General features: G+C 36.4%; 2 protein-coding genes across 4 annotated transcripts in view; one reads left to right on the top strand and one right to left on the bottom strand.

The window, feature by feature from the left end:
• Window positions 1-64: 64 nt before the first annotated feature.
• MCMBP (minichromosome maintenance complex binding protein) lies at window positions 65-24,776 on the bottom strand. Its single transcript, XM_034440275.3, has 16 exons — window positions 24,438-24,776; window positions 21,047-21,132; window positions 19,783-19,923; window positions 19,013-19,054; window positions 17,192-17,293; window positions 15,403-15,532; window positions 14,310-14,461; window positions 13,456-13,556; window positions 12,354-12,529; window positions 9,942-10,065; window positions 9,101-9,218; window positions 7,455-7,620; window positions 4,548-4,681; window positions 3,909-4,073; window positions 2,776-2,864; window positions 65-436 (listed from the first exon to the last, which is right to left on the bottom strand). Exons 1-16 carry the CDS (start codon window positions 24,493-24,495, stop codon window positions 310-312), a joined length of 1,911 nt encoding a protein of 636 aa, XP_034296166.1. The 5' UTR covers window positions 24,496-24,776; the 3' UTR covers window positions 65-309.
• SEC23IP (SEC23 interacting protein) overlaps window positions 24,770-26,934 on the top strand; it is a 37,430-nt gene continuing 35,265 nt past the window's right edge. For 2 of the 3 annotated variants that reach the window (XM_034440272.2, XM_034440274.2), the window contains exon 1: window positions 24,770-24,997. In XM_034440272.2, coding sequence (XP_034296163.1) covers window positions 24,832-24,997 — 166 coding nt within the window. In that variant the 5' untranslated portion in view covers window positions 24,770-24,831. The remainder of the gene's footprint in view (window positions 24,998-26,934) is intronic. The other variant, XM_034440273.2, reaches the window with a different exon arrangement.

Here is a 26,934-nt window from a genome sequence, read left to right on the forward strand (position 1 = left end):
AAATCTGGTATGTGTTCTAATGCCATAAAGTGTTTATCTGTTATAATAATTCTTAGTAGAAGTGTGACATTTTTATAGTAAATCTTTAATATCAAACAGATTTTCCATAGTTGCTAATTTGGTTACAAAACGAGCTCCAAAATTTATCAGTGTTAATCTGAACACCATAAATTGGGTTCATTTGAGAAAAGAACCATAACTTTTGATATAAATTATCTACAAAACCCGGTATAAACATAAGCTCTGTTCATATCTGTTCTACAAATATTAGGCATGTTTACAGTCTTAATGAACATGGGTACTGTTGTCCTAAAGTTCATTTCCATTTACAGATTTTTGCGGCTGTAATCTGGCTTTACGTAATGCCTCCAATTGCTTTGCTCTTAGCCACCTCTCTCTTGATAGTGTTGTCTGCCCAGCACTGAGAGAAAGGAACCTGTGGACAAGAAACCGAGATAAACCTCTTTAGAATCCATATAGTACTAAAACTCTGATTCCTGTAACCTTTAACTGGGTCAAAATGGTGCATCATAGGACAAAACATTTTGAACCAAGGTTCTTCTAATGAGTTAACTTATAGAACTCATTCAAAATCTAGGAGCTATGATTCCTGTGGAATTGAAATTTGGCAAAATTTTATAAAAGGCTTCCTGGGCTATTGTTTGACTATGCTGTATAGTTCAACTTGAGCTATTTTCAAGGCAGATACATCTCTGAATGTATCCCAGCTTTTCTGCTGAAGGCGATATATTAGAAAGTCTGTCATTGTTAGACATGGAGGAACCTGGTAAGGAAGTATCTCTGAAATGACCAATGAGGAACAGGATGTGGTGCAAACAAAAACCTTTACTATAATCAAAATGAGGCAAATATAGGAAGCCAAGGGGTGTCAAACTTGCGATCTGCGGCCCGAATGCGTCACACACTGGTCATGCCTATCCCCCGTTTAGTGAAGGGGAAAAAGTTGCAATACGTTGTGACGACATGTCGGGAGTTTGACATCCCCGATATAAATAATGAAACCATGCGTACAGAGAAAGTCATACCCTGAAGCTCATTTTTTTTTTAAAAAAAATTGATTTATATGCCGCCCTTCTCCGGAGACTCAGGGCGGCTTACAATGCGCTAAGCAATAGATTTAAGAATTCCCTTCAAGTCCAGCTCAACTGTTGGTGATTACAGGAATATTTCTCTGCACTTGTCTTGGCAACAGCAAGGGGCTTGTTTATTTCTGGGATTGGGTCATGATTTCCTGTCTAGCCAATGCCCTGGAATTCTCTGGTAATCCTTCCAAATACTAACCAGGCCTGAAAATGTTTAGATGCTGCCGTTGGTTGAGACAAAGCTCCTTTGAGCTTTGCAAATAAGCTTAATTTGTGGAATCAGATACTTAATGGAGCCCTGAAAGCAACCTGATGAATTAATCTCATTTGATCTCAACCATAGCATCTAAATGACTGCAACATAGAATGTTACAGGGATATATGGTAAAGAGTATGAAATAATGAAAGAAAAATAATATAGCCATTCCTTGTTTAGTGGCTCCCAAAGTTCATTTTCTTGCCAATACACACATTTAGACAATTTTTTGCACCTGCCAAAAGCCTTCAAGGTGAAACTTATTAAAGTCTGATGAGTTTCAGGCAGACTTCCAAGCAGGTGGGAGAGTTCTAATCTAATCAAGGTCGCAGAGCCCTTTATCTAAATGAGAGAGCAGATCTTATGGAAAGAGAAAGGAGGAGGAAAGGACTTGCTTTTAAAATCTCCAGGCCTATTTCCAGAAAAACAACCGGAGGAGGTGGAAAATAACGTCTATTCTCTTACTCTTCCTGTGACATGAATGAGAAAAATTCATGGTCTTAGCTACAAAAGCTTCTGGGTAATCTTGGGCCAGTTGCTCTATCCAACCTACCTCTCAGGATTGTTGTGGGAAAATAGGAAGAGGAAGGTGTGTTGGATATGTTTTTTTTTTTTTAAATTGATTTATATGCTGCCCTTCTCCGGAGATTCAGGGCAGCTTACAATACGTTAAGCAATAGCCTTCATACTTTTGTATATTTATACAAAGTCAGCTTATTGCCCCCACAAACTGGGTCATCAATTTACCTACCTTAGAAAGGATGGAAGGCTGAGAACCTTGAGCCTGGTGAGATTTGAACTTACAGTAATTGCAGACAGCTGGTGTTAATCACAATGCTATCAGTCTGCTGAGCCACCAGGGCCTGATCACCATCTTGAGTTATTTGTAAAAACAACAGTTGGGATACAAAAAACCAAAACAAAACAAAACAAAAAAATTGCACCCTTTCCAAACCTTGCATAGTTTTCTATGCAATCATTATTTAATACAGCTCTTACTTAAAAAAAAAATTAAAGCACTGTTGGAGGAGGATTATTTGTTTTTCTACCTTCTTCCTGCTGTTCTAGTCTTTTTTTTCATGATTCCTGGGATGCATTTTCATTAGCCAAAGATAAATTAGTTTCTGAATTTGGGATGATGCTCCTACATGCAAGACCTGTCTGATCTAGCAACAACCGGGACAAATTGCCCTATTACTATTTTTCTACTGTTTCAACCACACTTTGTTTGTACGGCTGGAGCCATTTTCTATGCAGCTTGGTCCATAAGTCCTGACTTCTTGTGCATTATTATGCATTTTCTTTCACTGAAAATCAAAGCCTGAGCTGTCATATGTCACATCAGCATTGACACATGTCCTTGTTTTTGATTGTAAGTGATAACTTAAGTAAACTATTTAACATTTGTGCCCTTACCTTGCTACCAGTAGAGTTCTGTGAAGATCATCTGCTGTTATACTCTCAGGATCATTTTTACGCATTTCTACAAAATCATCTTCTACTGCCTGTTGAAGAAATTGATTAAAGCTTCATCATTTAACTTAGATTTGCCTCCCAAAGTCCAGAAGAAGATTGGACTATAATTTTCTCCCATGAAATGCTAAATTTTAGCCAGTGTTTTTGCATGTGATAGTGCCATGTTAAAGAAATTTTCTACCATATGAACATATACTCTTCAGGCATAAAATATTTTCACATCCTACATTTCCATTAAAAGAAATAGAGTTTACCAATCTATATAGTGCCAAGATCTAGCTGTGATTTCACAATGGCCAGGGAAGAACCATACAATAAATTTCCATTGCAATGCAAGACCATACAAGAAAGATTCCTTGATAATAATTAAAATGCTGAATTTAGTCTCAAGTTTTTTAAAAAAAATTTCATTGTCAATGACAATTAGTTTTTTCAGATGGTGTGCCTTTTCTATCTCAAATTTGGCACTTTTTAAACATTTAAGTATTTCAAATTGGCACTTTTAAAATATTTCAATGGAACAAAGCTTCTAATGTTTTAATGTTCCACCATACTGATAGTAATAGAAATTCAAAACAAGCCTCTTCCTCCCAGAAGTTTCATTTTAGGTGAGAGAGGAGGTTGAGTGCTTCCTTAGCATACATCCTAATGCAGGGGTATCAAACTCAAGGCCTGGTGGCCGGATCTGACACGGGGTACTGAGATCTGGCCTGCAGGACCGCCCTAGAAACAGTGAAAGACCAGCCTGCGGTGCTTCTGCCAGTGAAAACAGGTTCCCTAGCTCCGTTTTCAGCTGCCACGGCCTCCTGCAACCTCCATTTTCACTAGCAGAGGGTTGGAGGAAGCCATGGCAGCCAAAAACGGAGCTCAGGAGCCCGTTCTTGCTGGCAGAGCACTCGGCCCACCACAGCCACCCCCGACACGAGTAACATCAAGCTGGCCCACTTCGCCCTTCCAGGTCAAACACAACCCTGATGTGTCCCTCAATGAAATCGAGTTTGACACCCCTGTCGTAATGCTAATAGAATTTTGTCCCAATCTGAACACTTAACAATAAATGATGATTTCTATACCTTTGTGACTTCATCCGATATGCTATAATCCAGCAGTCTCAACAAACTTAGATAGATGCGGAACTTGTTGAGGATTGATGGCAGCACAGCTGTGAGAAGGCTGTTCATGTGCTCCTCCATATTAGGGGGAAGGAGCTCCGGCTGTAGATGGACTTGGCAATCTGACTGTGGGAAAAAAGTTTAAATCATTATTTCACATTTCAGTTATTAATACAAAGAAAGGTAGCAGTCTTCATTAAGGCAATTTTTTTCATATTGGCTCTGAAAGTGTCTACATGCTATATAGAGTTCTCTCTGACAAATTAGATAACAAGAATTAGCTGAAAAGTCTTTTTAATCCAATCCGTTTACTTACCTACAAATGCAATTGTATCCTAATGATTGCGGATTTTAAAAATAACATCCAAAATCATACACTTAAAAGATTTATTGATCTATATGTATGAATGTTGTTTACCCGACACTATTTTTGTTCCTTCCAAAGTTTATACTGCCAAATTTTCACAGAAAAGCAATGTATTGCTCAAGTACAGCATCCAGTATGAACCACAGATGTACAGCACAGTTAGTTATCTTTGTATCCTTTCATTCTTCTTTAAGAAATTACAAAGAAGGAAGGTCAGGGAAGCTTTGCTATACCGGTAGGAGTGATCTGCCCTCTGAAGTGATAAGAACATTAATGTTGCATGGGAATTCCATCTGATGGTAACTGAAGTCATAATCCACTTTCTGCCAAGTTATCAAGTGGCCCAGGGCTTTTACATTGTGTACACCTACAAACACAATAATGAAAAAAGAAAAAAAATATGGTTTATTATCAAAGATTCAGATATAAAATAAAATATAGTATTTTAATTTTTAGTTTCAAGAATTCTGTCCTATGAATTAATATGTAAACCTAGTTCCTAGGTAAAATTCCTTTAGGAGTTAAGAAGTTGAGCAAATGATCATTGGGAACTAGAAGAAATTCTGGAAAAATATTTTTTCTTGCACAATAAAGTATGTAAATCTAATATAAATCAAAGAGAAATTATAAATTATTACAACAAGTATTACAATGCAATACCTTTAATATGTTTTAGAAGTTAAAAAATTAAAAAGAGCTTCCCTCCCCCTAAAAAGTAAACCTCATTGTTAGTCCTAGGGTAGTTGTTCTGAAAGGGAAACAGCGACCTGGGGTAACTATAATTTAAAGAAGACATTATCTTTGCAGCAACATTAGTAAATTGATGTTTGCTTTTCTTAACTAGCTTCCAGAGTAATTTGATATCTACGTGACTAATATACAGTCATTCCTCTAACCAGGAATATGGCTACGTGGTTTGCATTCAGAAGAAATCCTGTTTCACTTATTTCCTTTCCCATGACTACATAGTGACTCAGGAATCATGGACAAACTGATATTAAATGGATTTTGCTCATTCTTGAGACAGAAGCAGGTATAAAACATGGAAGAGTGGAAGGAGGCCTGCAGGTTGTAGCAATACTACCCTATGTGACAATCAATAGCTTTTGCACTAGCTTTATCTCACCATTACCCAGGCCACACAGAACACTTCTATACAATCCAGCTGCTGACGGACATTAATACTTCTACAACATATATTGCTAGCTTCTGCACTAGTTTCTACCACAATTGGACTGTGATAGATTTAATTAGCTATATATTAGCTTTTATGCTCCCCTGCATTTATTTAAAGTACTTATCTACCTTGTGCAATTTTTGTTTTTATATCTTTTAACTTTTTAAAAATTGCTTGTATCCCATTCACTGTCCTAGTTAGATCACAAGAATGTGTTGTTACATGTGTTGTTAATGATGTGTTGTTACATCATTAATTTCTTTCTTAAGATTTAGTATGCTTATCTATACTATACTTATCTTTACTAAAAAGATAGTAAAATCAAACCAAAACATTAATCATGGCTTGTAATGCATCAGAAATAACTTTAGTTTTTCTTAAAATAAATTCTTCTAAAAATACACCATTCAGTTTATTTTTTGGTTCACTGTATTTAACAAATTAATTGTTTCAAGAACATGTCTGTATGCTTGCCAGAATGTAAGTTAATAATTAATAAGCTAGGGAAAGCATGCCAAAACTAGTTTCTGGAGTTTTTCCTATTATCTTTAATATAGTATAGTCAAATGGGAAAGACTGGGAAACTTCTATGCAGTCAGGTCTGGGTGGATATGACTAGGAGAGAGCTTAGAATGGAACAATTGCCAGTATTTCTACCCAATTCATAGAGCTGTAACAGGGATTTTTCTTCTGGAATATTTTTCTCTGCCATGATGTAATGTAGTCCATTTTTGAATTTTTGCCAATTTTCTTTCCTATACCAAGTTTTATCTTGCTCTGCCCTGTTTTCATAGATCCTTGTGAATGACAGAGAAAGATAGACAGTGTTACAAGACTATGTAACTTCTGTCCAACATTCAATTGGAATGGAAATATAAAAAAATAAGCAAAAGCCCTATTTAAATATCAAACTTTTAATTCTTATGAACATGAATAGGGATCAGAATGTCCTGACTGATGGGTGACTCATGCCACAATCACCACTCAGTTGGATAATCCCTGCACAAATTTCATGATGTTGCTTTTGAAGATGATCCAGAAACTGAAGTTAGAAGGTCATCTCTGCAGAAACCCCACATTTCAAGATGTACTCGCACCAAGAAGTAACTACTTATTAAAATTCAATAATTCTGTTTTATTTCAGCATTCTTTGGAGAGTCTCTATCTTGGTTTTGGGATGTTGGATTTTCTCTTCTATTAATTGTTTATGATGATTTTTACATAATCAAATATTTATTGATTTGATGTTCTCCACTGTTGTGAATTATAAGTATGGTGAATCATCAGAATTAAGACATGGGCGGAAAAGCAGAAAAACAGCCTAAGAAAGATTTAGGTCCATTGACAGCAGAAGACAACTGGGAAGCAGCATGACTGAGGTAACATCCTTCAACAATAGATGGATGAAAATCCCACTTTTTTGAATAAAAAAGAGTAACTTCTGGTGAGTTAATTGAACTAAATGGACCTAAAAAGGGGGGCAGGCTTTATATGCCTATACTATTATTCCTGTGAAGAAGGTAATCCAAATCAAAAACTGCATAGTTTCTGCCTTTCTCTGGATGTAAGATAACTTACATTTCAGAAGATGAATTTGATGTTAAATCTGCAAAGTTAAAGGAAATTTTATCTGTGTTTTAAATTGGGATTAGTTTATTTTCAGTTAGATTAATTTATTTTCCCCAAACTCACACAATACCTGTTATAGTAACTAAGCAAATATACTAAGCATCCTTCTGATCTTATATCTTTCTTTACTTAGTTGCTTGATTTATTGTTTATAATGCATTTAAAATTTTAACATTTATAACTGATGATCTCAGATGACAAAATAAGTATGTATATGCTTATATAATGTAAGATAAAAGAATCAGAGAGGCAACTGTCTTTTTGCTTCAATCATGTTTTTTTAACATTTATTTATCAATATATTTGAACCGAAACTGTATCCATGAATACTAACCTTTTGTGTCAAGCTGTCCTTGCTCTAGCAAGGTTTCATCTATGACAAAAGAGGTACTGTTGGCCAGCTGTAGTATTCCACTGACTAAGCGATTAGCTGTGTAGTCCTTGTGTGGGTTAAACTTTAAGCTGTTCATATTCTCTATGGTCATCTGTAAGCGATACGTCTGTCAAAAAAAAGAAAAAGAAATCACTATAATGAATTGTCATACGGAACATGTACCTAATAAAGAATTAAGCTACTACATTTCACTAAAACTGACGTAAGGGGTTAACGGTTTAATAAAAATTAAGGAATCATGTAATTGCAGAAATTCTGGCTAAAGACACCCAATTCTTCCACAGTACAAGAAATATACTCTTTCTTTCATAAGTTAGTAAATATTTTCAAAAATCAGATGTGTAATAAAATTGATACAAATTGGTTTTAAAAGACAGAATCTTAAAAATATTCCATTATCCTTTAAAGCATCAAACTTACATAACATTGCTTGAAAAAAATGTATTATATACATATGAAGAAATGTTTAATTACACTTTATTTTTTTCTTTTGTCGTTATAATTAAGCATACTGGCAGGCATAAGCAAGGGCAGAAACCATATTGTTAAAATTATGGCATCTGTATTTCCTTGAGCCATAGAGGAATTAAAGATAAACTGTCTTATTGGGTACAGATCCATCATTCTGGATATGTCATGCAAGCAGTCGCGCATTGATGACATATAGGTAGGCTTATGACAGCAATCGGGACCAGAATTTCCATTGCAAACCTATATAAAGTGAGACTGTACTACATAGTGATGGCAATCCCAGCAGTCTTGGTTGCCACCGTTAATTAAATCCCAGGCAGCTTTCTTCTGGCTTCCCTTAAGTCAGTGGGGAGGCTGGCAAGAAGGTGAAAGTACCAGGAGGCTCCCAGGCAGGACAGCAGGCAATAAGTGACTGCTGCCAGATGGGAAAGGGCATGAGGAGGTGCAAGAGAGGCAAGGCGTGGTGTGCAAAGGTGTAGTGAGAGTTGGGGAGGGTGTCAGAAAGGTGTGATGAGGATGCAAGAGTGTGAGACGGAACAGTAAAGCTTGGGGAGAATACACAAGCAGTAAGAGAAGCTTGGGAGGGTATGCGGGGATGTGTGAGTGATTGGTGCAGTGCAAGCACTGGGAGAGGATATGTACATGGGGAAGACTCATCCCAGAAACTTGAGACCCTGCTGTCTTCTCAATGACTTTCTGGGAAAGCTGACAGGAAAGGTCACAAATGGTGATTATGTGATTGCGGGGTACTGCAACCACTTTTAACTCTTGAGACAGTTGCCAGCACCCAAAGGGCAAGGGTGCTAGGATGGGCAGAACAAACCATCATAAATTGAGGACTATCAACCCTACAGAGGACTACCTATATACAAAGAACTCTCTCTCTCACACATACGCACACACACTTCTCAACTGTCCCTTTAAATACCCAATCAGAAGTATGGTAAATTGATTAAGCAATTTTACACATTGCATTAAGACATAAACTGTGGTTTACAAATGGCTGCATTGATAGTATTGAAAGCCACATTCATTACAACTTAATGTGACAGGTGAACCCAGATACTGACATGAAGGAGCAGTTAAGGTACACAGCTTATAAATGTAATTCTTACTGCAGGAACAAGCTGCTGAATAATACGGTATACATGCTCTGTGAAGACACTGTTTCTTGGACAGCCACTTAAATTCAGGGTGAATTTTCCTAGAGGAAGGACATCTCTTCTCGCATAGCTAGATAACACAAAGGATAGAAATATAAGGCTATGAGCAAGAACTTCCATTGCTGAACTTTATAAACCATTTTATGCTAGGAATGTTTTTGGCTAAAGAGCAATATTGACTTTGAAAGGATGTATACAGTGAAATTAGTAGAACAATTATGAACAAGCACCAATGAAGATATAGTATTTGAAGATAGTTTAAAACTGTGATAGGAATATCATTTTGGAAATATTAAGGAGCCCACTAAGAAAACCAGTTTCCTGGTTTGGTCTGTTGCGATTTGCAGGAATTTCTTGTTGCAGGAAATTATTTTTCTTTCTTCCCCTCCTCCCTTTTAATTTAGGAAAGGCTAGGAGTAGGAAACTGAAGATAAAGAAAAGCTAGCTAGAAGGAGTTAAACATTTTTATATTAACAATTGTTATATTATTCCTTCTAGACTGCTTTTTTTACCTTCAACCCAGTGACTAAGTTTAGCAATTTTATGGTAAGAGAGTGATTCAAACTGTGAAAGATCGTCAAGGAAGGTATCTAAATAAATATGCAAGCAATTGAGATTACATCAAAATCACCACATATTGAAAAAAACAAATTATTTTACTTTACTTGCAGGATAAAAATTAGAACAATTTTAGGTGGCAGAATAATACTGTATGTCTTAATTAGATACTTTCTGCCCTTTACCTCTTCTCCCAGAGGATCAGATACGTTAAACAGGTGAATTTGTTACTTACACTGTGGAAATGAGGTGTAATATAACGTATTCAGCAGCCAAGCTGTCTCCCAAAAAGGCATGACTGAGGAAGCCAAGAAGCTCTGCTCTAACTGGTGATAGTTCAGACATAAAACTAGAGACAACTAAAATAGACAGCATAGGCAAGAATCAGAAATAACACATGCATTTTTCTATACAGGTAATCTTCAATTTATAGCCATTTGTTTAGTAATTGTTCAAAGTTACAACAGCACTGAAAAGTGTGTCTTATGATTGGTTTTCACACTTGCAAAATCCCCACGGTCACATGATCAAAATTCAGGTGCTTGGCAACTGGTGTGTATTTGACAGTTGCACTGCCTTGGGGATATGTGATCATAGTTTGTACCCTTCCCAGCTGGCATTCAATAAAATTACTTAAGATTCACTTAACAACCATATGACTCACTTAACAACTGCAGTGATTCATTCAACAACTGTGGGAAAATAGGTCATAAAATGGGACACAACTCACTTAACAGCTGTCTTGCTTAGCAACAGAAATTTGATGCTCCATTGTGGTTGTAAGTCTACCTGTACTGTGCAGGTAGTCCTCAACTTATGCCTGGTTGCTTAATGACCATTCCAAATGACAATGGACCTCCCCAAAACTATTTACAACCTATTTTGGTATCCTTACAATTTATATTGATATTCTTTTCTGATTGCTTATTTGTAACCTATGACTATCATTAAATGTTGTACCTTATGATTCTTGATGAACATTTCTATTCTATTCTATTCTATTCTATTCTATTCTATTCTATTCTATTCTATTCTATTCTATTCTATACTATACTATACTATACTATACTATACTATACTATACTATACTATACTATACTATTCTGTTGGTTTCCCCCTCTGCAATCATGAGATCACATTTGTTTGGCACTTGACAACTGGTTCACTTTTATGGCCATTTGCTGTATTTGGCAACACATGATTGTGTTTTTTTTGTTGGTTTCTGTGGTTTATTTTTGGTGTCCCAACAAAAAATGAATTTGCTTAACGACTGTTGTTAAAAAAATGGTCATAACTTTGCATGAGGTCACAAAATGCCTCAACTTATAAATGCAATGATTTGATTGTAATTCTGAACTCAATTATGGTCATAAATTGAGGATTACCTCTACACTTAATTATCATTTGCAGAAGACAGTTAATGATATACAACTTTGCACCAACCATACATATATTTTAACTTTTTTAGCTGAGTGTCGTATTGACAACAGATTTTAATGCTGTATTTAAAAATGACAAGTGACACACAAAATAAATAATTTAAATAGCTAAGGAATGTATCCCACATTAGTTATCGACTATGTTATTAATTCATTAAATTTCATCTTTAAATCAAAGGAACTCTTATAATTACCATGAAACTGAGGAAATTCTTCTTTTAGGAGTCTAAGGGCCTGGACAAGTTCTGAAGGAATGTTGACACTAATGATGCAGAATATGGAGGGGTATGACCTATGATTTGACTTTATGGTGTGGAGGAAATTTAACTTGCTTGCATGATTAGCTTAAAAGTCAGATATTTTCTTTCTTCATAGCATCATGATTGTTTTGGCCATGTATTATCTTCAAAAAGAATTGTTTCCCTAAAATATGAGAATTCTAGAAGTAATATTTTATTGTAGCTTCAAATGCTAGCTAATTTTAGGGGTCAGTATAGCTGCCAGGTGTCCATTTGAAAGAAGCCGATTTTGTTAAAGATTAGCTCAATGTTTCTATCAAATAAGAAAAACTAATCAGCAAGATTGAAAATTGCTGAAAATTGGCTTGAAGTCACACCAACTCTGTCAGTAGGCAATTAAAAATTGGAAGCCATATTTAATCTATTATAGGTGCATATAATTTACTCTTTATCTCTTCTCTTTAAAAGATACCATTAGAGCAATTGTTACAATATTCAGAATTTTTCTATAAATCATTTTATAGATAATCTGGACTTCAAAAGCAAAAATAATTTTACAAGCTAAAATGAACACTATTGTTGTCACATACTGTACATGTAGTCTACAGGATTTTCAGGAACATATTTGTATATACAGTACACAGAGATGTATTTGGCAAGAGTATTACTACTATGAGGGAAGGAAGGGTGGTGCCTTATATTGAACAATTTCCTGTGCTATTTAGAATCTTTATCAAGCAAGCTGGACACTTTTGATTATTACATGGCTGCCATAAGACACGGGTGTCAAACTTGCTGTGTCACAATGGGGGAGCAAAATGACTTATACAACATTTACTAATGTCCTTTATGCTTTAAATACTAAGGACAAACTGACCTTTTTGTGTACAAAGAAGTAGAAACAATAAAATCCACTTCAGGCATCTGATAGTAACAAGGTAATCTTCCCTAAATAGTTGAAATACTTACAGCTCTTGCTTTCTTCTTCATTAAGGCAAGCAGGCAACAATGGATTTATGTGCTGAAGTTTCTGTGCCAGAATTACATGGATTCTGGGAACTAATGATGCTGGAGGACTATGAACTCTCTGTTCTTCCACAGTATCCATACAATCCATAGACTCCACTGGAGAGGAGGAATTCTCCCTAAAACATAAAAGTACCTGTATTTAGGCACACTTAATTTCAAAATTACATGCAACATTATTTCCTGCTAAAGAAAAAGGTATTTTATTGAAACATGAAATGTCAGCACAGATAGTCCTCGACTTACGACCACAATTCAGCCCAACTTTTCTCTTGTTAAGTGAGACATTTGTTAAGTTTTGCCCCATTTTATGACTTTTCTGGCCATAGTTAACTGAATCACTGCAGTTTATAAATTAGTAACATAGTTAAGTGAATCTTGCTTCCCTATTGATTTTGCTTGTCAAAAGGCTGCAAAACATGATCACATGACCTTGGGACAGAGCAATGGTTATAAGTATGAACCAGTTGCCAAGCATCTGAATTTTTATCACATCATGCCGATGATACAAAGGTCGTAAGTGTGGAAAACAATCATGACTCACTTTTTTCAGTGCCACTAACTTTGAATGTTCACTAAATGAACTGTTGTAAATCAAGGACTACCTGTATCATTAACAAAATAAATTAAGTTCTTTAATTTGTTTCATACTTTTGCAGCAATCAAAGTAAAGTCCTCAGTTATATCTTTTAAAAATGCTCCTGAATATAAAGAACTGACATCACCTTTTTATTTTTTATATGGGTACAATGAACTATTTATTTATTTATTATTTATTTAGAATTGGGACAAATTCAGATCTCTAAAATTTAGTTATAAATTCAACACTGTTAAGTAGCAATTTGTGGGTTAGCATTAATCTTCCAAACTTTTTGGGTATTATTGTTCAGTTTTTCTGAAACACACTGACAAAGAAGAAAACTTAATATTGCTGCTAATCTTTTATAGAAACTTTACAAATTACCTATTATTTGTGGACCAAATATGTGAATTTCTTGAGTCACAATGATGGCAAACTTGCATTTTATTATCACTAAAATGTTACCTTTCTTCATTGTTCAGCATGTTCAGGACAGGATCGACAGACAAAATCCCATACACCTCAAGAATATCATTGACTTTGAAATTGTCCCCATTTTCATATATCTGCCACAAACAGAACATGTTTAAGAGGAGAAATTGCAGTAAGACAATATGAAGTACTATAAAAGCAATAGCTACTTGAACATACTAATAAATTATGGTTTGGTATTATGGGAGAAGATTTGTATCATAACTGTCCTTCATAACTTTCTACTTCAATAAAAAATTGTATCTGTGCAGAATTAGTGTTCTAAATTCTAACAATATACAGTCACTTAATATATCCTTCAGTGACAGACAGGCTTTGTGCAACTGTCAGACTATATTTACATGAAGCAGTGTGATATATAATTAAACACAGGTAGTCCTTGACTTACAACCACAATTGAGCCCAGAATTTCCATTGCCGTGTGAAAAAGTTAAGTGAATTTAGCCCCATTTTACAATCTTTCTTGCCACAGTTAAATGCAGCTATTCAGTCACTGCAGCTATTCAGTTAGTAACATGGTTGTTAGGTGAATCTGGCTTCCTTTGACTTTGCTTGTCAAAAGATCACAAAAGGTGATTACATGACACCGGACTACTGCAATCGTCATAAATATGAGTTGGATGTGTGAAAAATGATCATAAGTCACTTTTTTTTCAGCGCCATTGTATCTTTGAATGGTCACTAAATGAACTGTTGTAAGTCGAAGACTACCTGTATATGATTCACGGCTTTATGTACCAGTTCTAAATGTAAATTACAACAAATCTCTACACCTCTAACACGTGTAAAAGCGATCCTGTTTCAGATACTGCTTAAGATATTATTACCTTCACAAGACATGCAGGGCCCTTTTCTCCTGGGAGTGGAAAATTCAGATCTAGTGGAGATGAACAGTTTAAGGAAATCATCTGATGCCTTGCAGAAGCTTCTGTTTCTAATCGCTTTGGCTCTCCACTCCCCTGGATATCGGGCACATTTCCTAGAATTAAAACAACAACAACAACAGTTTCCACTACCTTAAAACTCATTTGAGATTAATATTTATTGCTGCTTTTTGAAAAAACAACAACATCATGCTGAGTCACAAGTGCATGTTGCAAACACTGGAGCTTTTCAGAATAGTAATTCCCCAAAAGTATTTTAAGTCCTAGATGAAACCAAGCAAATGAGTACTCTTCAGAATACTATGAAGGGTAGGAAAAGAAGTGGAAATGACTAGAAACAAAAGGGGTAAGCTGTTATTTTATTTGTTTTGTACACTTTCTTTTCTCCCTGACCTCAACATCTGGCATTAGTGGACTGGAATAAAGTGCTTATTTCTGGACACTATATATAGTGTTTTTAAAATTATGTTAGAAGAACAAAAATATAGATGACTCTGCAAATGGCGCACCTCTGATTTAACTCAGCATATTTTTTTTCAATAAATGTGAGCCAAATAAAGAGAACCAGGAAGTTCATAATCCACTTCATTATTTTTCTGCTGCATCTGGCATTCAGTTATACCGGTATATTGTCCTATTTATTTTAATGGCTAACAATGTATCATTTCGCCATGAGTTTTCTCTTTCTTTTTCTATAAATCAAAATCATCCTTGATTTTCAAGAATTTAGTGTTTGCAAATACTAGTTTGTAGTATTCATATAGTATTCATATACAGATATTCATATATCTTTAGCTACAAACTGACCCATGGATAACACATCAGACCAATGGTACATTCAGAAACTTGCTCTTTTTGCAACTATACCTGAACTCATCTAATTATTTCAAAAACCAGATAATTATATATAAAATCATATTCTAAATCTATTCTAAGCCAACAAGGCATAAATCACTTCAGTGCAAATGGATACACCACAATATTAATTCTAAAAAATAAGTGATTTTCAGGAGAAAGACATTATCTCAACTAATACCGAGGTGCTGTTCTCTTTGTTTTGATGGATGCAACTCCATGTCTTCATCATCCTCATAACTCCTCTTATGGCGACTTGGTGTGTATGATGTTGATGGACAAACCCGAGCTTGACTTGCACTATTATAAGCGTAAGTTTTAAGTTAAGGACAGAATCATTCTGATAGGATGAATAAACATCTGGAAATTTAATTAAACATTTAATTTAAAATTAAAGCAATGCTCTCATTTCCAAAGATGAGGGAAAAGATAATAGCATTTTGTAAGTTTAACATATGATTACATCATATGTTTCATATTCTATAGCATTTTAAAAATAGTTCTGTAAAAATATTGAAGAATGAACATAAACGAATTAAAAAAAGAATACCACATGTGCTAGCAGACTGTGGCAATAAGGAAAGAGCGTGATTTGGCTTACAACAGCAGGTCATTCATCTGTAAATGTTATTGTATATATGTATGTATTTATTTGTTTCAGAAATTTCTAATGCCTTTTTTACAACCCTGTAAACCAGAGGTCTTCAAACTTGGCAGCTTTAAGACTTGTGGACTTCAACTCCCAGAATTCTTAAAGCTGCCAAGTTTGAAGACCCCTGCTGTAAACCCTTAAATCGGGGTATGGCTGCCTATCTTAATATCTAACCCGGGGCAAAAAGAAATGCAGAAAACAATGCAATCTGTATCAAAAAGTACAACAGTTAAAATATAATACCATAAACAAGGTACCATACTGATAGCAGTTTAGAAATGCCGCACCATAAAAAATCCATATTAGAAAAGCAATTAAAATGGCTAAATTGCTTAATACATGCTATTTCGCTATAAATTATCTCCTTTTCTCATTACAATTATTTATCATTTGACATAGAGAAATATCTCACTATCACAATCAGCTCGGAAGAGATGTTTTTAATCTCAACTCATGCACATGATCCAAACAAAAACAAATGTGTTTGTCCCAAATGTGCTTCCTTGCCAAGGATTCAGAAAATCCTGATTCTACTATTATAGTTAAGAAAAGCTCTTTAAAAGGTTACTTTTATTTTATGTTAACCATTTTGTTCAACATCTGCAGCTTTTTTGGTGGAGTCAAAAGGTAAATTCTGAAGTTCAAACTCTAATCTATCTATATCAGGGCTGTCAAACTCCCGGCCAGTGTCATGTGCTGGCCACGCCCACACCCAGTTTAGCAAAGGAGAAAAAAAGTCTTGATACGTCACGTGACGCCGCTATGACACCTTGAGTTTGACACTCCTGATCTATATCTACAAGTATTAGAGTTCTGCAAGAAATTATTTTCCCTGTAATACTCTGAAAGCAAACACTGGACTTTGAAGAAGCAGGATAGAAAAAGTACTCTGCTTGCTGTTGAAGTATACCATAGATAACCAAGGAAATAAATGAATGGATAATAGAACAAATCAATCCAGAATTTTCACTGGAGATGATATCAAATTATCATATTTTGGATATATGATGCAAAGACTTAACTGACCTAAGACTTCTTAGGCTGGTAAATCTGGAGAAGAGTCTAACCAGAAGCAAGGTGGTTGGATTTAATTACAGCAGCAATAGTTGCAATATTGGAAGACCTGGTTTGGAACAGACTGTAGAGGAAATCCATCTCGGTGGTCATTAAGAGTTGACACAATTTGATGGCATAGAATCAAGCAACCAATCAATACTTTTCTATCAAGTGTTAAAGAGCTTGCATTATCAGTATTACCACTACTATTTTTCTATTTTTTTATATACCAGTCCACAATATAATAAGCTACAAAGGATATTTCTTTTACCCACGCTGATTCTCCTGGCACTGGAACACAATAAAAAGTCTGTCTATCTGCAGTTACGATTTGTTTAGGATTTAAATCTATTTCTTGATGAGGCTAGAAGAAGAAATATTATACATCACTAGCATACGATAAAAAGAAAAAATATTGTAGTTATAAAAATGAAATACATTTGATTTTTTAAAAAGGGAAGCAATCTTAAAATAAATTTATAATTAGTGTGCTAGAAAATAATATCTATCCTAAGGAATTACAAGGAATGACTAATCTCTGTGGATTAAAAGTTCCAGTAACCACTTTTTTGACATATCTAAAATAATGAAATGCTGATTCTGGTTTTTTATATCAACAATAGCACAGTGCTAGTTTGAACTGTACCAGTCGAAGCAAGACATTTCCTTGTTAGCAATATAGTATTCAAGTAGAAGCACTAGTGAAATGTATGGAGCCAAATTTAAATTAAATCCATGTCTACACAACATATATTAATGTATGCTATCGATCAATGCATTTCTAAGTGTTTTTAATGTCATCAATACAGCACCAAATATCTATAAGTAAGTGACATAAGCATATAAATTGGTAGGTGTGACCCCAAAACAAGTCTTACAAGAAAACTATCTGGAAGAGATCCCAGAACACTCCTAGCAACAGATGTAGAATATATGTTTGGAAAGCAGAGGAACAGAACATCCCACAAAAAGGGTAATAATTAGCATACAGATCTCCTGCACAGAAATACAGTACACTGTAAAATCTAATTTTTTTTACTACAACCTGTATGCTTCCGTCTTAGACTTACAGTATTTTATAATATTTATTGTTAAATATTAAAATGGCAATGCTAAAAATACACATTCATATAGCCTTAACGTAAGTCCATGTATCTGATAAGGGTGGGTTTTTCTTCCCTGATAAAATATTACAATGTGTGAGGGATTAGTAAAACCCACTGACACTGGCATTGCTGCCTTCTATATTTAAAATAGAATAGAGGCACAGATTCTGCAGAAATAGGTTTAAGGAGGACTAGTTTTTGTCATTGATTCCATAAACTTGGTAGTACAGGGGTTTAAGGCACCCTGTTATTAAGCTGGTTATTAAGACCAGCTGCCTGCAATTACTGCAGGGTTCGAATCTCGCCAAGGCTCAAGGTTGACTCAGCCTTCCATCCTTTCTAAGGTAGGTGAAATGAGGACCCAGTTTGTGGAGGCAATAAGCTGACTTTGTATAAATATACAAAAGGATGAAGGCTATTGCTGAGCACATTGTAAGCCGCCCTGAGTCTTCGGAGAAGGGCGGCATATAAATCAAATTAAAAAAACAAAAACAAAAACTAAATGATAACAGTACAGATGATTGCTCAATTATATCTTTATTTTTTTAAAAAAAAGCACAAGAGAAGGGTGTGGGAGGTACAATCTGTTCTGTTCTGTTCTGTTCTGTTCTGTTCTGTTCTGTTCTATTCTATTCTATTCTATCCTTTATTAAAAAACAAATATTTATGTTGTGTGATTATTTATTACTACAAAAACTTGTGTTCATCTCTATTTTTTGATTGTACGACTTGCTTATAGTATTACTTTCAGAAGCTTTAAGACAAAAATTAATTAACACAATTATAACCAATAATCCAATGCACCACCATTTGAGCTTGCATGAACAAATTCATCCCCAAATGCCTTTTTGAAAAGCCATGTTTTTCAAGTTCTCAAAAAAGATATCCATAGAATCAGTGAAAGATAAAATAGAAAAAAAAAGATAAATATTATAGCAACTTAAATGTGTTGCCATAATTTCAGGAGCTGGACTTACCCCACATTCTGCTACATCTCTGTATTTTCCAAAATGCATAACCTGTTAAAAAACATAAAATCACTATTGTATTCCATGTTCTTTTTGGGGAGATTTGTGAGGATTTTGTAAATATTTACTCTTACTTCCTCACAAATTATCTTTTCTATGAACATACTGGTTCATAGAACAACGTAGAGCTCTGCCAAACTCAATATATTCTTTTTTTAATGTTTCATTCTGAAAAAGCTAACGGTTGATTTATCATATATTATCGGTTCCAGGCAAAGCATCTGTTCCACTCCAATATACATGAACAGAATTGCTAAGGAACTATTATCAGACGTGGATTGTTGATATTTCACTTAAGAATACACATAGAAAAACCTTAAGATTTCCTTTATTTCATCTGATACTCTAAGAGGTACTGGCTGTTCCTACAAAAATCCTATGTCACATGGAATAAAAAGGAAATGATGGACCTAGCAAAGATGGACAACCTTGTAGTGGGCAAGACCAAACTCAGGAAGGAAGAGAAGCTCACAAAGTGGTTAAAGCCACAGCACAAATATGGTAGTCCTGGAATTGTTTTGATAAAAGTTTGATGATTTGGTTTTGATGTTGTTCCTATTTTATACTACAGGGCATTTTTTATCACTCTAAACAACAATTTATGAAAAATTGCTCTAAATTTTCAACAACCATAGCAAGAGGAACAAGAACCACAAAAGGAACAATATGGCTGGGTAGGAGTATAGGTAATCAGAACCATAGTGAAGAAACCAACTTACACGTGATTTAGTAACTGTATCAATAGTTTCATAAACGTTCATATAAAATTCAGGATCAAACATATCTTGAACCATACAGCGAAATTTTACTAAGCTATTTGGCTTCAGATAATGTAAAGGAACATCATTCAATGATGGTACCTGTAAAACAAAATTCAATAATTATCAGCTTCATGAGGCAAGCAGAATTTTATATCTTTATTTTCAATTTTACTTTATTTACTTTATTTTAGATTTATATACCGCCCTACTCCCAAAGGACTCAGGGCGGTGAACAGCCAAAGGATAAAACACACATAATACAGAATTTAAAACAATGTAAAAACACATTAAATATTTTGGCCCATACAGATTAAAACACCCCTATTGTTTTAAAAACAAACTTAAAATTAACAATTAAAAAGAAGTTAGGCCAGGCCAGCCTGTTAAAATAAAAAGATCTTGAGGGCACGGCAGAAAGTGCATAAATCCGGGATCCTCTACTTATATTTTAATTTAAGTAAGTCTGAAGATCTAATACCTACACAGAAAGGCTGATAGAATTTACATTTTATAAAAAAATTCTTAATAATCATTGAACTAAATATGATTTAATTCAGATATGCATATTTGAGATTTAGTTATAGTACCTATAGAAACCTATAAAATGTTTAACAAGAAATTTAAAAATGGGCCAATCAATAAAATTCTATTTTTCAAACAGCTGATCAGTTACTGAAATAAAATGACTGACTAAATGATTATATACATTCCATACAATTTCTAATGAATCAGAATTCAATTTTCTGAATGTGTAGGTTTGATTTGTTCATCTCTTGGGATCAAGACTGAATTACTAAAAACTGTACTGTAAATGTTTGTATATACCTTGCATCTTTGGTATTCTTTTTTCTTATTCAAACAAAAATATTTTATCATAAAATATGACAATGTGTTCTATAATTAAATATGTATTGTCTTTAGGTTAGAGAAATTATAAAAAACACTAATGAAATTATCACACTATCACATACTCTTGAATGTGCAGAAAATTTACTCAGAATCAAAAATTTAAAGACTATATATTTAGAGATCTTCTATCCAATTCCAATAGCAATTTCCTGTTTTATTTCTCTATTGATATACTTAACTAGAAACTCAATTTATTTTATAATCCCTTTTAGCTCTACTGTATGCTTAAAGTTATTCAAGCCATCCTATACAAGTTGCCTGAAGATTTTGAACATTAAATAATTTAAGTTTTGATAACTAAATATAGTCTTACCCAGTTAGTTGCATTATTTTCTTTTAATTTCTCTTTGAAGTACTCTGTTACTTTCCTTTCCCATTCAAGATTTAGACTATTCTGAGCTAAACAAGACAAAAGATCAAGATTTTAAATTTTACTTTGCTAATACAGTATTTATTATTCAATAATTAATAAACAAATAGCATTTTAGGTTTTAAATACAGACACACACACATTATGGTAATTAAGTTTACTGAACCTCAAAGTGATAACAGTGATCTACAAATGGAAATAAAAAATAGACACTTGCTGGAATAGTTCGCTTTTAACAGTAGCATCCAAACCTAGTTCTGGGTTCCAACAGCCAATCAAAGTTGTCAGACAGTTCAAAGGTCAGGATTGCACAGACAGGTGCTTGCAATAACAGATCATGGGTCAGGGTGCTCCTTAAATCAAACCCCAGCGAGCTGTAACTAATTAAGAGATTTACTCCCTTGCTTGGCAAGGAGCCTCAAATAACAGCTCTGTTCTGTTCCCTTTTCTACTCGCCTATTGCAGGGGCTCGGTGGCCTTCTCATCTAATTGCTCCAGTTGCCCAGGTAGTGCTTGTTTTTGGATCAGCCTCATGCGATACTTAGCTTGAGGACTCCTGAGGCTGACATTCCACAGATTCAGATTCTGAACCCTGAGCCTGGGCCTAGGCCCTAACAGTGAGGAACCTTTACTTAAAGCATTAAAGCAGACATATTTTTAGAAGGCTAAAAGTGGGTTGCGATGGGTCGGACATGACTTCGCAACTAACAAAAACAACTTCCCTAGTAGTAATAGAAATGTCAGGTTCTGTGCAGGATTAACAATGTCACAAATCATGGCATAGATCCACTACAATAAATCCGTCTTTCAGACATAACTATAGTGTAAGATTTGTTTCTTTTATATGCTATTTTGAGATTTAAAACTTTATAAATGAAAAAAATTAAGCTAAACGTACTGCAGTTTGTTTCAGCAATTTCTGATCTCAAGCTTCCATCTCAGTGGTGGGAGACCATGGCAATTATTTTTAGGGTACAGTCTTGATTCAATTGTCACTGAGATGTCCCATTATGTAAGTAGTGAATATTCTGTAGCTATTACATTCAGAGAGGTAGCGTACGTAGAGAATGCCTTTGTAGCTATTCTTGCCAATCCTAGCTTTAGCATTTTAAATATGAGCCAGCAGCATGCAGCAGCAGCCAAAAAAGCCAATGCAATCCTAGGTTGCATAAGCAGAGGGATAGAATCAAGATCATGTGAAGTATTAGTACCACTTTATTAAAACCTCAATAAGACCACACTTGGAATACTGCATCCACCACATTATAAAAAAGATGTTGAGACTCTGGAAAGAGGGTAGAGAAGAACAATAAAGATGATTAAGGGCCTGGAAACTAAAACATACGAAGAACGGTTGCAGGAATTGGGTATGGCTAGTGAAAAGAAGGATTAGGTTTGACATGATAACAGTATTCCAATATTTCAGGGGTTGCCACTCTTCTTTGTGGCACCAGAATGCAAGACAAGAAACAAGGAAGGAAACTAATCAAGAACAGAACCAACCAAGAACCAAGGATAAATTTCCTAACAATGAGAACAATTAACTAGTGGAATGGCTTGCCTTCAGAAGTTGTGGATGTTCCATCACTGAAGCTTTTAAGAAAAGACTGGACAGCCACTTGTCTGAAATGGGATAGATCTCCTGCTTGAGCAGGGGGTTGGATTAAATGACCTCCAAAGTCCCTCCCAACTCTGTTATTTTGTTACTGTGAAGTGGCTGAGAGCCAGAGCAGTCAGGAATCAGATTTCTGGGTGTACCCAGTAAGTTTTTATAGTTGAAAGTAGACTGCCTAACTCAACATCTTCACCTTCAATGTTCACTTACATTGCACTCTCTTCCATGTTATGAAGTATAACTTCTTCTGTCCAAAAATTGATCTTTGTTGTAGAAATTTTCAAGCAGCTGGTTTTCAATTAAAAAATATCATCTGGTGGGACTCAGGAGAAACACCTACTCTGACAATTCCTATTCTCTGGAATGAGTTCCACCAGAGAATGTATGGTTCCCACCCTTCTGTTGTTTAGGAAATTCCTAAACATTGGATGAGCACCTAGATTGTGTGTGTGTGTGTGTGTGTGTGTGTGGAATATGCTGACCACTTAAGAGAGGGGCTGTAAAGCACTAGTCTAAGTGTTATTGCTATTGTTCCAATTAGCCTCTAAGACAGAGTGATTCTGAAGTTCCTATTTTGTTTCACTGGTTTGATTTATTCTGTTTTTGTTATGGTATTTTGCTCTTCCTGTTAGCTGTATTTTCCAAATGTTGGTTTTTCAGTTATATGAGCTAAGCACAGTCTCTTGGGAGCCTGCCAATTAATTAATATTTTGCTTGTAAGGTTAACAAAAACAATTAGACAATTATTCAGATGTGCTCAGAGATTTTAGGATTAACTTTGGATCACATTTAACCAAGAGTTGGTTCAATTGCAAATAATTGTGTTAAAAAAGATATATAGCAAACCATTTTGCTAAAAAACAAAACAGAAAAGAACATAGCAACTTGGGTTTAGAAAGCCACTCATAAATTACAAACACACCAATTAGATACAAGAGCAATTGATAGCCACAGAAAACCAGAAGATTCCTGTTCAGTTTTGAGCCCAAGCCTAATAATACGATGCCCTCACCCTGTTCTTTTTAATTACAAAGTACAGCAGTAAAGTAGTAATTAAGCACTCAAAAGAAGGACGCCAGGCCTGACGTTTAATAGGAAAAATCCCCTTCAATGCCTTTAAGAATTGTTATTCTCTCACTCAGCCGCCCGCCCCGAGAAGCTGAAAGAAACACCACAGCGCACATGCTCAGGAACACTCTTCTTCTTCTTCTTCTTCCCACGAGGGTTCCAACTTTCGGCGTGCAGAAGAACTGCCCTTCCCGCAGCCAAGTTTGCCTCACAACACAACTCCGAGGCTGCTTTTCACTCCGCTCGGCCCAGCGGGCTCCCGACTTTGCCAGGCCAAACTCTGTTATTAGCTTTGTCGCCGGGGGTCAGTCCCACTTTGCCCGGGATAGACCCGCTACTTCCTAACCCCCCCCCCGCCCCCGAACTCCAACCCGTTCCGCAAGGAGTGGCGAGGTGCCGCCGTCTCTCTCTTTTTCCCGGTCGTCTCCGGTCCCAGAGCTCGTTCTTAGCCATGCTAAGCCGTCTTCTCTTTCCTTTCGTGGTTTTTTTTTTTTTTTTGGGTGGGGGGACTCGGCCGGCTTCCCCTCTGCCTATCCGCGTTGTACCCGGGGGTTGCTCAGGCCGCTTCCCCGCCGCCTTGACCTGCCTTACAGCTTCTCACGTTTCCGTGCTTTACCACCCCCACTGCAGCCCTCCCAAGCCCGGTCTCACCGAAAATGCCCTGCACGATACTGAGAGGGCAGTTCAGCCAGTCCGCCACACACGGCATCTTTTCGGTTCTTCGACGCGTTTAAAAGGCCAGGAGAGACACGCCGGAGAGAGGTCTCCCTTCAGAGGACCTGCTTTTCCGGAGGCTTACGCGCCGGGCGGAGAGCGCTTTTAAAGATAGCGGGCGGGTCGGGCGTTCCAAGCTGGGCTGAAAGCGGCGCAAAGCCAGGCCGGAGCAGACTTCAAGCCTGACTTCACTTCGCTCTAAGCGCGGGCTCGGGTTGGCGGGAGAAGAGGGAAGAGAGCGGCGCCGCCGCCATCTTAGAGCCGGGCGGAAAGGGCGGGGCCTTGTCGGGGAGGGCTCCAGAGAGTCGGGAGACGTGGAAGTCCCTCAGTCATGGCTGCCCCCAAAACCTCCGCCACGGGCGGCATCTCTTCCACGAGCGGCGGCACTAACTTGCTCTTCTCCTCCTCGGCCACCGAGTTCAATTTCACCGTCCCTTTCATCCCCGTCAGCCAAAACCCCCCTGTGGCCGGTACGGGACCTGGCCTCCTTCCCGCAGGTAATGGTCGTGGGGTGGGGTGGGGGGGGCAATGGGGGGGGCAGTTGAAATCCCCGGTTGGAAACCATTTTCGCTGCCCCCTCCCCCCACCCGCTTCGTTTTGATGGGCGACTCTAACGCATTTTAGGGGGCTTTAGGCAAAAAAAAAAAAAAATCCCAGCCGTAGGTCTGCGATAACGACGCCTGCAAGCTCTTGAAGATCGGAGGTTTGTAACCTCCAGGAACCTGCGACGGACGGGAGGATGAATGGAGGGGTTTGAGAAAGTGGGATATTCCAGGGATGTGACATTTATTAATTTATAACGGGAAACGGATGTATTGTTGCCGTTGGCCTGCATTTCTTTATAGGGGGGAGTGGGTTTGAAATTGAGTTATTTTACTGGTGAGATTCCCGAATTTCCTGGTTTGCTGCCCCTCCACCCCCTTTTCCAATCCTCTTTACGGTCTTTTTGACAGTTTAGGGCAGCACTCCATGCCCTTGAAGGCTTTAGGACACAAAAAAATGTGTGTTTTCACAGCCTTGGTGCTGCAATCTTATTACTGACGAGGCAGAGAAAGTTCCTACCAAGACTTACTTGCCCAATCAGTGGGAATGATGATTTCTTGGTTCATGTGACCTGTTGCATTTCTTTTTCTTGCAATTAAGCTTCCTGAAAGTTTAGTTCTATGGAGATAACTACAGGTAGTCCTTGACTTACAACAGTTTACTTAGTGACAACGGCACTGTAAAAAGTGACTTAGGAGCATTTTTCTCACTTATGACCCTTGCAGCATATGCATGGTCACGTGATTTATGTTCGGATGCTTGGCAACTGACTCACATTTATGATGGTTGCGGTATTCCGGAGTCATGTGATCACCTTTTGTAACTTTCTGACAGGCAAAGTCAATGGGGAAACCAGATTCACTTAACAGTGGTGTTACTAATTTAGCAGCTGCAGCTGCACTTCACAAATGTGGCAAGAAAAGTCGTAAAATGGGGCAAACCTCGTTTAACAAATTTCTCATTTAGTAGCATAAATTTTGAGCTCAGTTGTTGTCGTAAGTTGAGGACTACCTGTAGTAACGTGGAAGAACATAATGTTGGTGTCTTTCTTGGGTAGAAGCATAGCAGGCAAGATTTGGAGGGATCAATTTATTAGGATGTTGATTGGAGACAGGTGTAAGGCACCAGCTGATGGTAGTGAAAATCAGTGACATCAGATGGGAGAGAGAAAAATGTGTCATTCAAAAGAGGTTTTGTAGCATTAACCTAATTCACACATTCGTATTTCTCCTATAATTCCCATATTTATTTATTTATTTATTTGGTAAATTTATAAACCTGCCAATCTCACGTACTTGACTCTTAAGCAGTGTATACAAAGTTAAAACCATAAAAATGATGCAACAAAGTAACCAAAAGAATCGTGGCAAAAATTATAAAACGTTAAAAATATTAAATTTGCAGAAGGGCACACTCAATTTCCCTGGTAATAAATCCCTTTGTAGGCTCCATACCCATACACACTATTGGATCCCAGGCCAAATGGCAAAGACATGTTTTCAGATCTTTCTGGAAGTTCAGCAAAATCAGTTTGGGATTTGCTGCCTGTTTATATGCAGTAGCTTAGTTCTCATTTTGCCATTGAAGAACATCCTCAAAAATTAGGCAGAGTTAAGGAAAGAAATGGTCCTATCACTAGGAGAAAATGAGCAGAGCCGCAGTAAAAATGGTGGTGTTAATTTTATCAAATACAGAATAGATTAATTAATAAACTGATTAAGTAATATTCTTACCTAAATTAAGCCCTAAAATAGGATTCATGCTATCAAAAATTAACTTTCTCAATCACTTCCAAAACTGAAAGATTCTGTGCCCATCCATGTCTATATTATACACAGTTTATCTTGCATTTTGTCCCATTTTTGAGAAATAATGCTCTCCCCCATTCCTT

The sequence above is a fragment of the Pantherophis guttatus genome, chromosome 6 (genome assembly GCF_059756535.1).
Source record: "Pantherophis guttatus breed Tessera chromosome 6, ASM5975653v1, whole genome shotgun sequence".
Lineage (NCBI taxonomy): Eukaryota > Metazoa > Chordata > Lepidosauria > Squamata > Colubridae > Pantherophis > Pantherophis guttatus.

Excerpts from the sequence above, each read along its gene's own strand:
- MCMBP (XM_034440275.3), bottom strand. The coding sequence starts at position 24,495 with ATGCCGTGTGTGGCGGACTGGCTGAACTGCCCTCTCAGTATCGTGCAG. Across the intron at positions 21,133-24,437 it reads TATCGTGCAGGGCATTTTCG|CTCAGAATAGTCTAAATCTT; the intron begins GTGAGACCGGGC and ends TGTCTTGTTTAG. Across the intron at positions 2,865-3,908 it reads TATCGGATGAAGTCACAAAG|GCAGTAGAAGATGATTTTGT; the intron begins GTATAGAAATCA and ends TTTCTTCAACAG.